The 12,267-nt window shown below is 40.2% G+C and overlaps 1 protein-coding gene across 2 annotated transcripts in view; it reads right to left on the reverse strand.

Moving 5' to 3' along the window:
- TPP2 (tripeptidyl peptidase 2) overlaps positions 1–11,945 on the reverse strand; it is a 50,099-nt gene extending 38,154 nt beyond the window's left edge. For both annotated transcript variants that reach the window (XM_084225989.1, XM_084225990.1), the window contains exons 1-7: positions 11,728–11,945; positions 5,744–5,872; positions 3,926–4,021; positions 3,400–3,504; positions 2,615–2,739; positions 1,780–1,943; positions 387–541 (exon numbers count right to left, since the gene is read on the reverse strand). In XM_084225989.1, the coding sequence (XP_084082115.1) occupies positions 387–541; positions 1,780–1,943; positions 2,615–2,739; positions 3,400–3,504; positions 3,926–4,021; positions 5,744–5,872; positions 11,728–11,889 (936 nt within the window). In that variant the 5' untranslated portion in view covers positions 11,890–11,945. The remainder of the gene's footprint in view (positions 1–386; positions 542–1,779; positions 1,944–2,614; positions 2,740–3,399; positions 3,505–3,925; positions 4,022–5,743; positions 5,873–11,727) is intronic.
- Between the last annotated feature and the right edge of the window lie 322 nt (positions 11,946–12,267).

A 12,267-nucleotide genomic window follows, 5' to 3' on the forward strand; every position in this document is an offset into this window, starting at 1 on the left:
AACCTTAGTAAATATGCAAGTAACTTCTCTCAAGCATCAAGCTAGTCAGACAGTGCAAGTCTGTTAGCCTGGAGAAACTCTAAGAGCTCTATGCAACAGAAGTCTTGTTTTATATTAAAACACTAGTCCTGCAATATGCTTTAAAATACATTCTAGTTGGTTTTAGGGGTTTTGGCTGTGTTATTTATTGCTTGAGGGCTTGTTTTTTTTTGTTTTTTTTTTGGGGGGGGGGGGCTTGGTTGTTTTTTTAATTTTTGGTATTTCTGTTGGAAATACTGTAAAACCATAAAAACAAAGCCCATAAACAAGTAGGGCATGAAGTTTCACAATATTCTACACTTAAATCACACAGCTGATATTAATAATTTATTCAGTGAAACACCCACAGCTCTTATTAAACCAGTGCCAGTTTCCATTGTACTTAGTCTCGTATCACCAATCTTGATTGCAAGGATCTGAGCTCCAGGAGCCACACCATTCCGTTCTGGTTCTTCTGGGAAGTATCCAGCTGCAATACTAGCCACATGTGTTCCATGTGCTCCTGTGCAAAGGAAAAGTATGTATTTTCATGGACTTCATTTGTAAGAATTCAATATGCTACAGCTCAATTAATTTTCACTTATTGAGGTGTAAGCACATAAATCCAGTCAGTGGGCAGTCACCAGTGCTGCTGATACCAAAAGGGTGACAGTGTTCACCAGGACTCAACAGCGGAGCCAGCCCTGTTCAGTATTTTTTGATGGTCTGGACAAGGGGATTGTTAGTATCCTCAGTCACTGTGCAGACAACAGGCTGGGCAGGAGCGCTCATCAGCTGGAAGATAGGAAGGCTCTACAAAGGGATCTGGACAGGCTGGATCAATAGACTGAGGCTAACTGTATGAGGTTCAACAAAGCAAACAGCTTTTAAAGGAGAGAAAGGAGGCGGCAGGAAGAGAGGAACAAAGTATTATTAACTTAAGTCCATAAACAAGTTATTTCAAAGGCTCAACACTTCCTACTCAAAATTATGAATGCTACACCTGAGACAACTCAGGTAGAAGGCATTAAGAATAGAAAACAGAACTGCACAGAAACACAGAAAGGAACATCTCAAATAAGTTACCATCTATTTAGAAACATGAACTGCTTATGTAGCTCTACTGAGATGGGATAGTTTCATGAGGAATGAAGAGCATTTTCCAAAGCAAATGCATCCATACAATCCCAACCCCTGTTTGCTTCCAAAACAAACCATGATTTATTTAAAGAATACTCTAAAACAGGTTCAGAGTAGTTGGAGCTACAGTTATAGTGACATCTGACATAACAAAAAAAGTTTGTAAAAACCTAAATTAAGATCAATACCCATTTTGTTCATGGGTATTATATTCAAGATTCCTAAAGTATACAAGTACAAAGGAGAGCAACTAAAACCCAATCATCACTCTATATTTAACAAACGTAACAAAAAAGGTTTTTTAAAGAAGGTTCTCTTTAGTTTAGCTTCTAAAATGCACATACATGTTAAAGAATACCTAAGTATGCACATTCTATGCATACATGCTTATGTACATAAAGTTGACAGTATTTCATAAAAAAATGCAAGCAAGTTTGGTAATGAGCTATCATTAAAGATTTAGTTCAGGAAATATGAGTATTGATCTTAAAAGCCATAACAAATGCTGTACTACAACAGCTGCCTCAAGCCATCCCAAGTATCAGAAATAATACCCAATACAAATTACTGTTTCTCATGATACCTACATAGCAGCAAAACGTTAAGATTGTTTTCATTTACCTCCACTCGTCACAATAGAAAGGAGGTTTCCATCATCATATATATTCACAGAATAATTCAACATCTCAGATGTTCCAAAAGATCCATATTCCTGAGCCTCTTTGTAGGTTCTCAGCACTGTACAGTTAGCTAAGTCACCACTCTCACTTGTATCTATGCAGGCTCTGTTGACAAAAACAAACAAATAAAAAAAGACAATGTCCCAGCTGCTGCAAACTTCTAGTTACCTATTGTCTCCAGGTGAGCACAGCAAAAAGACTTCAAGAAATTTGGTTCTGTGTTTATGGTATCTCTTAATAGTTCTTTGAGCAACTACTTTAAAACTTGGTTGTTCATACTTAAGATTCATAAACTATGAAGTTATCAAAAAAACCTGATTTTCAAAACACTAATAAATTCAAATAAATCTGTATTCAAAAAGCAAGAGAATGAAAATTTAGGCAAGTTCAAGGAAGAAATTTGAAGTTTTACTGTTTTCTATGAAGCACATTATCAGTAAAGAAATGTGCCATGTTACATCCTGAAGTCTGTGCACCAGTTTTGTCTTATTTCACATCACCAATGGATAGTCAAAAAAGTTTTATTCTGCTTCAGAAGAAAAAACCCATAAGCTTACACCCATATCACACTGTCTTCAATAAGATTTTATTCTACCTCATCTTCATTTGGGACCAGAATTCTGTCAAGAAACTCAACTGATACAGCAGGACTATTTTAAAGCAAAAAATACTTAAAACCTCTATAAAGAAGGCAGATATAAAAGGTAACAAGTCTTCAATGCAAGCTATTGTTTTATGTAAAGAACAAGATATTTTAAACAAGCTTAGTCATTTACCTCCAGGTCTCACCGTCATACCACACTACACAATCATATACTGGGCCAGGGTCACTGTATTTTTTCTCAAAAGAATTCAACAATTCCACTTGATTTTGAAGTTCTTCCTTTATTAGCTTATTTACCTAATAAGACAAACAAAATTCAGAGTATTTCCAAAATTATTACAAGATAGGTAATGCTACGTTCTTTTCTAGTGCTATACGTTTTTTCCACTACTTTCTCAGGAATGTTAGACTATCCTAGGAGTCACAAAAATCTAGAAGTTCAATGGTCGTCAACGGTGCGCTATTTCTTTTTGGCCTATTATGTACAACCACTTCTAATTTCTGTAAATGTAACATTTAAAGCCATTATTTTCTTAAAGACTATCAAATGATAAAGAAGTATCTGAGGCATTTCTGGAACTTCATTAAAATAGTTCATAGGTTACACAAGAAAGAATATTTTTAGAAAATTCCAACTTTGAAAACAGCAAGGATGGTGGTGTCAAAACACTGCACATTAAATTAAAAACAAAACTTACTGAAAATATCCAACAAATTTTTTGAAGCAATCCTATTTTCATATTTGACACCAACTCTCACAAGTAAACAACACTAAGCAAACTGAACAACCACGCATATAAAGATTTAGAAAATTAATCAGAAGATACACTGGCAAATTATCTGCCAAAGTACTCACAAGTACCTTTCCTTCACTCATCTCATGAAACATTTTAATCCTCTCAACCAGTAACAAATTGTTGCAAAGAACAAATTCATAAAATTAGGCTTCACACAAACCTGTGAGGGAGAGCTATGAGCAGCATCAAATTCTTCTTGTTTCCTACAGGCCTCTGCTAGAGCCAGCCTGTGAACAGGATCCCAGAGCTTTTCCTTGCGCTCTTTCTGCAAAATAAAACAGAGGTTCCTCAATGTACTAAGAAATATATGTCAAAGTATGAAGTCTATAAAGATAATTTGAAAATTCTGATTTGAGCCAATGGCTAAAAAAGTTCCACACAATAGTATAAATAAGCATAAATTGCCACACAATTTTAAAAAGAAGGTATCAGTAATTTCTGTGCTTCTCACCTCAATGGATCGCTGTGAGGAGGATTTCTAAGCCCCCCCCCCCACCGTTGCTATGAAAAAAATCACAGAATAAATGGAATCAATAAAAATCAGAGAGAAAAACATTCAACATTCAAGGGCTGATTAGCAATCTAAGTATGTTAGCAAATCACAGGCTATAGTGTTCTAACAAAATTAAGAAACAGAACTGTAAAATATGACTATATACCAGAAAGAAAAGATAATTCATCCTTACCTGAATCCTCTCCTTGAGAGCTTTAGGATAGATATCATAGCCATTTTTTATGCCAATGTGATATTTGCCTGAAGGATTTACCCAGTTTGCTGGAATCTACAGAAAAGTACATTTAGAAATAGGTTAACTAATGGCATTAAACTAACTCCTCAAACAGAAAAGCCTAACACTCTGTAAGAGTGCTTAGCAAAACAAACCTGCAAATACTACCAATTTAATTCTGTCTCCGTAACAGTAACTACTGCACTGTTCCAACAACATGACATGGCATTTTCAATCCAGCTCCCAAAAATCAGTATCAGTTTATGTGACACTGCCATTGAACATCTTTAAACATTAGATGCTCTGATAGTCTACTTTTAAAACACAAAGCCCCAGCTTTACTGAATTTGCTGGGCAGAGGTCTGGGGAAATAACAGTACTGTAAGTGAAACCTAACATGAGTGAGTATGGTTGGAAGCCATGACAAACATCTGAATATCTCATTTCACATCTTGATGCAGTTTAGACTCCGTATATCAAGATATGCTCATCCTAGTAACAAAAGTAAAAGAGCAACAGATTCAGCCTTACAATCATCTTCTGTGCAAAATTAAGAAGAAAGCTAACAGTACAGAGAGATCCAAAGATGTCATGCCCCCACATCACATCATCAATCCCATCAGGAAATCAAGAACATGTTAGCAACATCAGTTCTGTGTACCCAAGACCTGTAGTAGATTTCACGTCCTTTCTGGAAACCCTTCAGCATTTCTGCTATGCATAGTAAGAATTCAGTGAGTCTACAACTAGGTCCTCACAGATTTTTCAGTCTCTAAATCTATTCACCACAAGCTTAACACAATTCCTCTTGTAGCTTATGCAAATGTGGAAAATACTAGCACTTTTAAAGACACTACTGCGTCTGATATTTTTAAAACATATTAGCACATTTTCTTCAGCCAATTCCCAAAGCTGTATCAGATACTGTTTTGAACAAATAAATTACTATCAGGCTCCCCAAAAAGCCCTGTACACACCCCTATTCAGCTACAGAACATATTAGAAATAAAGACACATAGAAAGTGTAAAAAACACTAAGCAATCTACATGAAGATGACTAAATGCAGTATTAGGTTTGGGTAAGATCTGGTTAGCTGGTTTCAGTTGGGCTAGGGTTGATTTTCTTCACAGTAGCTGATATGGGGCTGTTTTGGATTTGTGCTGAACGCTCTTAATAAGTCAGGGATGATTTAGCTGTTGCTGGGCAGTGCTTGCAGAGTCAAGGCTTTTTCTCTCACCCATCCTAAACAGTGAGAAGGCTGGAGATGCACAAGTGACTGGGAGGGGACATAGCAGGCACAACTGATCCCAACTTGACCACAGGGATATTCCATACCATATGGCATCATGATCAGCATATAAAGCCAGGGAAAGAAGAAAGAAGGGGAGTCATTCAGAGTGATGGCATTTATATTCAAGTCATCATTTGTGTGGAACCCAGCTTTCCTGGAGATGGCTGAACACCTGCCTGCCCACGGGAAGCAGTGAATGGATCCCTTGTTTTCCTTTGCTTGCATGCAAGGCTTTTGTTTTACCTACTAAACTGTCTTTATCTCAACATGTAAGTTTTCTCAATTTCACCCTTCTGATTCTCTTCTCCCCATATTGCCAGGGGAAGACTGAGTGAGAAGCTCTATAGTGCTTAGCTGCTAGCTCGGTTTAAACCACATCTGGTTAAAAGGAAGTAAGTTTTGTAAAAACCAAAACAGGTGCTAAATTTGCTCTTAAGCAAAGAAGATGATGTCCAGTAGTGTCTCTGTATCACCAAATACTCACTTTTAAAGTTCTTCCAGAAAGACCAGTAATTTCTCCATCTTTAGGCTCTGCAATGGTACATGTAGTTACATCACCACTGCCCGTAGTATCAATTATATCAATTATCTTCGGTTTCCCATCAGTTGTAATCTGAAAATATGAGCACAGAAAAATTGGAAAATGTACTTCATTACCCTTTAGCACACAAATCAGGAAAGTTTGGTTAGAAATATCAATTAGCTTTTTCAGACACCCAACCTTTAACCGAAGGACATAAAACCAACTTGAAATCAAGATAAATTTTCAAAGAACTAAGACCAACATGTCCCTCTTTCTGGCTCATACAAATCCATTTATTTCTAATAAGGATTTAGAAGAGAAAAAAGTAAAAACATTGTATCAACAAAGCACAGGCAGCCTCAATTTAAAATCAAGCCTAAATTTGCAAAAAACATATTTGCAAGAACTACTATTTGTTTTCATATTATTTGCTGTGTTGCTTGTGACCCCTCATTTTATAGTAATGAGTGCATAAGTAAGAAAATGACAGGTGCTGAAGTATAAGCTCTTACAAACTGGAATCTCTTAACTGAGCTTAAAGGAACCTAAAAGAGACATAAGGCGCTAGTTCCTTATTTTTCCTGATTCAAAGATTCTACTTTGTGTTTTAATCCACTTGAACTGTAAGTAGCTACAGCTATATACACCTAATACTTCTGTAAGGAGTCTGGAAAGATGTTATAGCAGCCTCCCTAAAAAGGGCCTATAAGAAACCTGGAAGCAACTTTTTACATGGTACAGGCAGTGATAGGACCAAGGAAGAATGGCTTTAAACTAAAGGAGACTGTCAGACCAGTTATAAGTAAGAAATTTTTCACTGTAAGAACAGTGAAACACCAGAACAGGTTGACCAGAGAGGTAGTGGATGCCCCATCCCTGGAAACACTCAAGGTCAGGTTGGATGGGGTTCTGAGCAATCTGATCTAGTTGAAGATGTCCCTGCTCCTTAAAGGGATGCCAGACTAGATGGCCTTTCAAGGTCCCTTCCAACCAAAACCATTCTATGATTCTATGAATTGATCATATATACATATTTTTACAGTTCTGTGTCAAAGACTGATTTAAAAAAAGAAGACATCAATCATCTTCCTAGTATTTCCTATACATTAACTACACTGAAAATGAAAAAAGCTTCATATTCAGAAAAGCAGCAACATTTGTTGCTTTCTACCATTTAAACATATGGTATTTTTGCCCTCATTCTCTATCAATAATTTTGATGTTAGACATAATATATGGAAGGTTATTGTGTTCCAGTAATGCTCTGGAATTGCGAATTCATGTGTCAGAAACTACCGAAATATTCAAACTGTTTCATAAAAGTCACGCTGTTGCTGCCAAAAGGACAAGAGTCAGGTTCTTATCACATCTCAGCAAACAAGCATAAATACTTCCATGGTCTGAAATTCATGGATTAAAAAAACAAATAACAAACAAAAACCCAACCAAAATCCATACAATCCAAAAAACAAATCTCCTAGAAACTCAACAACAACAAAACCAATCCAGACAAGCAACACCCCCAATGAAAACAGACTTAAACAGCTTAAAAAAATAAAAAGAACCGACCCCAAATATTCCAAACCCATAGCAACCATAAAAACAGCATCAATTTCATTTCCCAGAAGGTAACAAATACTTTTGAATAGGCTTGCTAGGGAAGACCCTTCATGACAGAAACCAACACTACTCTGTTCATAGAAATTAAAATTCACTGGTGAAAATTTTAAGAGCATCTTAACCTGGTAAAACATCAACCAAACGATAGTTACACAGTAATGGAAATTTACTTGGGGAACAGTGTGTAGGCACTAAACCATACACTTTTCAAGCATTCTTAATTAATGTCTTCAATGTTGGCCACAATTCACACAAAGTCAAGAGCCGCTCCAATACTAAAGCAACTGCAAGCCAATCCTGACATTAGGAGAACTAGACATTTTTCATTATGCCTCTACTCAAAGTCAACTATGCAGTGATCAAAGTACAAGAAAACAAGAATGAAAATGTAATCCAAGGTGACTTGCTTGAAGGAGGCAAGTCATACAGCAACAGGTGGCCAGAACACAGATTTAGGCTGCAGCAAGCTTGGAAAGTTTTAGGAGTTGCTTCCCAGCCCGAAAGAGAAGGTGCAACTCCTACACTCTATGGCTCTCTGCCTCCTAGCTGAAACCTAGCAGGCCCACACATGCACCTGAGCTTGTACTGTCAGAACCAGCAAATCAGAGTCTTTCAGTCAGACACAAGAAACTCAGAGTTTCAGCTGGTCTAAGGCTCAATTCCTAACAGCAGCAATCGAGACAGGTTCACAGTAATTTAGTGCAAGTAACCGATACGGCGGCTCCTGCTACCATGAACTGCTCTTCGGCACACTGCCCACCAGCAGCAATGCCAGAGTGAAACTCAAGAGTTCAGCTCAGTTTTCTTTTGCAAATCTTGTAATTCTAAGTTTAAAATTATAATAAAAAATAACCAAGTGACCTTGATCAATTCCCTTATGTGTACAGAAGAGTCGTAAAGTAATGAATTGATTACAGACAGAAGGTACATTCTAGTACCTTTTGCATTAAAATAAAAAAAAATCACTTTTATACAATTAAAAATATTTTATACTGTGTTTTGAAAAAAATTCCCCAATCCTGCCTTAATTATTATGGCTTGCCTATAGGCATTTAAAAATAAATCAGTAGTTTAAAACAGAAAACTACTTTGCAGTTTATACATTTCTGCTTGAAGTTTTAAAATCCTACTTACATGTTAGTTCTGACTTTCTAAAGCAGATAAATTAGTAAACTGAGAACACTAAAATTAATCTGTGTGCATAATCCTGGCAACTGATACGGGTTATAAGAGAAGTAGAGGAGCACCAGTATCTTTGACACAACACAAGAAAAAGGAAAGCCAGATGCATTTTGGCATGTTTTTGCCAGCCCATACAATCAGTGACTCCAACTGACAGCTACTGCAGCCACAAGAGATGAACAAGTTCTTCAGCACTTTGGTCACGGGACAGCTGATCACCATCATCACAAACAAAATAACTTCCAAGCAATTTTTTTAACTCAGTGCTGAAAAGCGAGTAAAACAAAACTAGCTGCTACTGCTAAAAAGTTGTCACATAAAAGCACAAGTTAATGTTAGTAAATAATAATTCCAAATGCCACTTCACAAAATAAATAAATTTGCAAGAAGCGAAATGAACTGACTTATCTATCATGAAACATAAGAAGCCACAACAGGAACAGGGAAAGGACAGGGTGGGGCTGAGCAAAGACTACACATACACAACCACAACACTCCATTAAATGCACCTAAAATTTCATCAGTCACTGTGCCTTAATGAGGAATTACAAACAATGACTTGGCAGACAGTAGGAAATACATTCTACCAAGACTACTGAAAGCGGAAAAATCTCACATGAAAGAAGTAGATAAACTAAACTTTACAGTTGGTGTCAACTGGTGGAAAAGCAATGGAAGAGGAGGTGAAAGGAATTCCTAGAGGGCACTGGTTACAAAAGATTCATAAAGAAATGGAAAGTAAATACAAGCTAGACTAACAATTTATGTGTCAAAGAAGGCCAATCAACAGACAACAGATCTAAGAAGGTTTTGTTAACTAGTCTCTCTATAGCAGCAAGTGTCCAGGGAAGAACAGAAACATAATGATATTTCCCTGTTAAACTCCGTCCTCAAATCTTTCTGTCCCTCAAAAAGGGAACAAACAGTGCTATCAATGTTTACAAACCAAGTCACAGAATCAACAAGCAAAGGAAGCCTACCCAGGAATGAAACACTGTGGAGCAGCTAAGAAATTAACTGTTTTGTTTTTACTAAGAACTCCACTATATCCAAATCACAGTAGCTCATTTTAGCTTCTAATAATTATTGTCATTAACCAGAACTCAAAGTTGTAATACCAATTAACCTTGCTATAGGTTAGCAACAGATTCATCATCTTATAGATCTAACTCTATGCCAGGCTAGGAACTGACAAGACAACCGACAGTAAGGAAAAGCAGCAGCAGCAAAGACAGGGGTGTAAAAAAAAAAAATCCAAAAAATTGTCTCAAGGTTAGAAACTACTTCTTGCAGTACAGCTATGCTGTGTCACTGCCTATGCCCAGGACACTGATTCATTGCACTGAGCCAAAATGTAAACTGGCAAATGCTCCAGAGAGTGAGAACATTCTTTTGCTGAAGAAATACCTACAAAGCTATTCTAGACTGGGTGCTGCCTATGCCTCCTTTATAACTCCCTGTGCAGTAAGTCTCCCCTGGCTGCACTTTAGCAAGCCCCTTAAGCCAGGTCTATTAAGTGGGCAGTGTGGAAAGATCACTCAACTTCTTTACATGTTTTTCTAACAACGCTGCAAATACTTACTCTCACCCACTGCAACATGAATTACACATCCTGATCTCCAAATCTTTTACTTCTTCTACAAATCTTTTACTGCACTACCTGAAATTTTATCCTATGCATAAAGAAAGTAAGTTGGAGAAAACTGATATGGTCAACACGGAGATCATGGTGCTTCGTAAATACTCCTTATGAGCCTTGGGTTACCTATATCAGAACAAACCTTCCCACTACTGCCAATAAATTCATATTAGGGTTTTGTTGTTGTTGTTGACCACTACTCATTCTATAACCTCTAGAAACCTTAGGGGTTTTTGCTATTATATGTGAAACTTTAGAACTATGCACATCATTCCATTTATATTCACACCTTCTTAACTGCCTTTCATTACTTTCTGCTCTGCTCATGGTATTATCATGCTTTCCTTTTGGCTAGCTTTAATTAAGATTTCCAATTACTCTTCCACTTAACCACAACTTCTTAGCAAAAGCACCAACTTCATTTCAGCTTAAATCAACCGAAGTTACACCTGGCCACTCCTTCCCTCCATCCAACCTGTCCTTTTAACTCATCCTCTAGTTTAACTCCATCCCATAAGGAGTCATTTCAGAACACGGAACTAATGATCTGCCAGGGTCAGGTCCCTGAATGAGGTCACTTAGGAGTTAATTCCACACCAAAGAAAGGACAGAAACCAACACAAGCCCTGCTTAGTCAAAACAAAACAAAGGATTCAGCGTCCAAGTGAGTTGCATACAACTCGGAATCATTCTTCCACGGACTCTTCTGCCATCACTCAGGCAAAACATGTTGACAAATAATCAAAAGCAGCAGTGACACAAAGGGCTGCATGCAAACTTACAAGATAAGAAATGTTAAAGAGACAAGGGCTAAAAGAAATAAGTGCTGAGAAATGCCCAAACTGACATCACACACAGAAATTTACAAAAACGACATGGAGACACAAAGTTGGCAGATCAAAAAAAAAAAAAAAAAGCTGGCAGAATCGAATTTGATACAGACTGTTACTGCAATAAAACGCAGAGAAACAGAAAGACGGGTATGCAAAATATGCCATAAATACACTTTTCATGTAAAAGACCTAGGCAGCTGCGTGTAGCCTCGAGCTACCTGCTGCCGAAGTAACGCTACGGTTTAACAAAAACACAAAGCGTTCTTTTATGATGAGCTCTGCGCGAGCGAAGGCAGCCCACGAGATTTAAGTGCCGTAACACGCCCGTGGTCGGCTGAGGAGCAGGATCCTCACAGCAGCAGCAGCACCCGGAGCCAGCGGTGCGGAGCCCCCGGCTACGGCATCTCCCCGCCCTCCCGCACCCGAGCCCCCGCTCACGCGTGCTGGGCGGGAACCGCGAGCCAACACAAGCGGGGACAGTCCCCGCCACAGGGACAGTCCCCGGGACAGCCCTCCGGGGCCTCCCCCGCTCTCGCCGCCGCTGCCTCGGGCCGTCCGAGTGCCATGGCCGGCCCCGTGCTCGTCCCCGTCCTTCCGGGATCGGTCCTGCGGGACCCGGGAGCTCTTGCGAGCCCCGGCCGTGACTCAGGGCCGCCGCCGCCCCGCTCTACCTGCATGCCCGGCGCCCCGGGGTCCACGCCGGTGTCCAGCACGGCCAGCAGCACCCCCCGCCCGTCGAAGTCCGGGAAGCGGGCGAGGAAGGCGGCGGCGCCCGTCTCCTTCTTGGGCAGGAGCCCGTGGAACGGGAACGGCTCCTCGGCGGCGGCCGCCATGGCGCGAGACCGGGGCGCGGGGCCGGTGGGGACAGGCTGCGAGAGGCCACGGGAGGGCGGCGCATGCGCGGTGCCGCCCCACCGGCCCGCGGGGACGCGCGCCCCCTCGCGGCCCGCGGAGCGAGCAGCACCGGGGCTAAACTGACCAATAGGGCGCCGAGGCGGGCGGGGTCTGCTGTGCAGGCAGCCAATCACGGGAGGGACATTTTCCACGCGCCGGGGCTGTGGCGGCCACGTACGGCGGCGGCGGGAGCCGAGGGCACCTTCGGGCACCGCGCCCGCGGGCGGGGCCCGACCCGGCCCGCCCCAGGGCTCCCGGCCGGCCCCGGGCTGCGGCCTCGGGCCCTGCCCGCGGCTGTGCGGGGATGGCCGGCGTCC

Source organism: Fringilla coelebs, assembly GCF_963513975.1.
Source record: "Fringilla coelebs genome assembly, chromosome: 2".
NCBI lineage: Eukaryota > Metazoa > Chordata > Aves > Passeriformes > Fringillidae > Fringilla > Fringilla coelebs.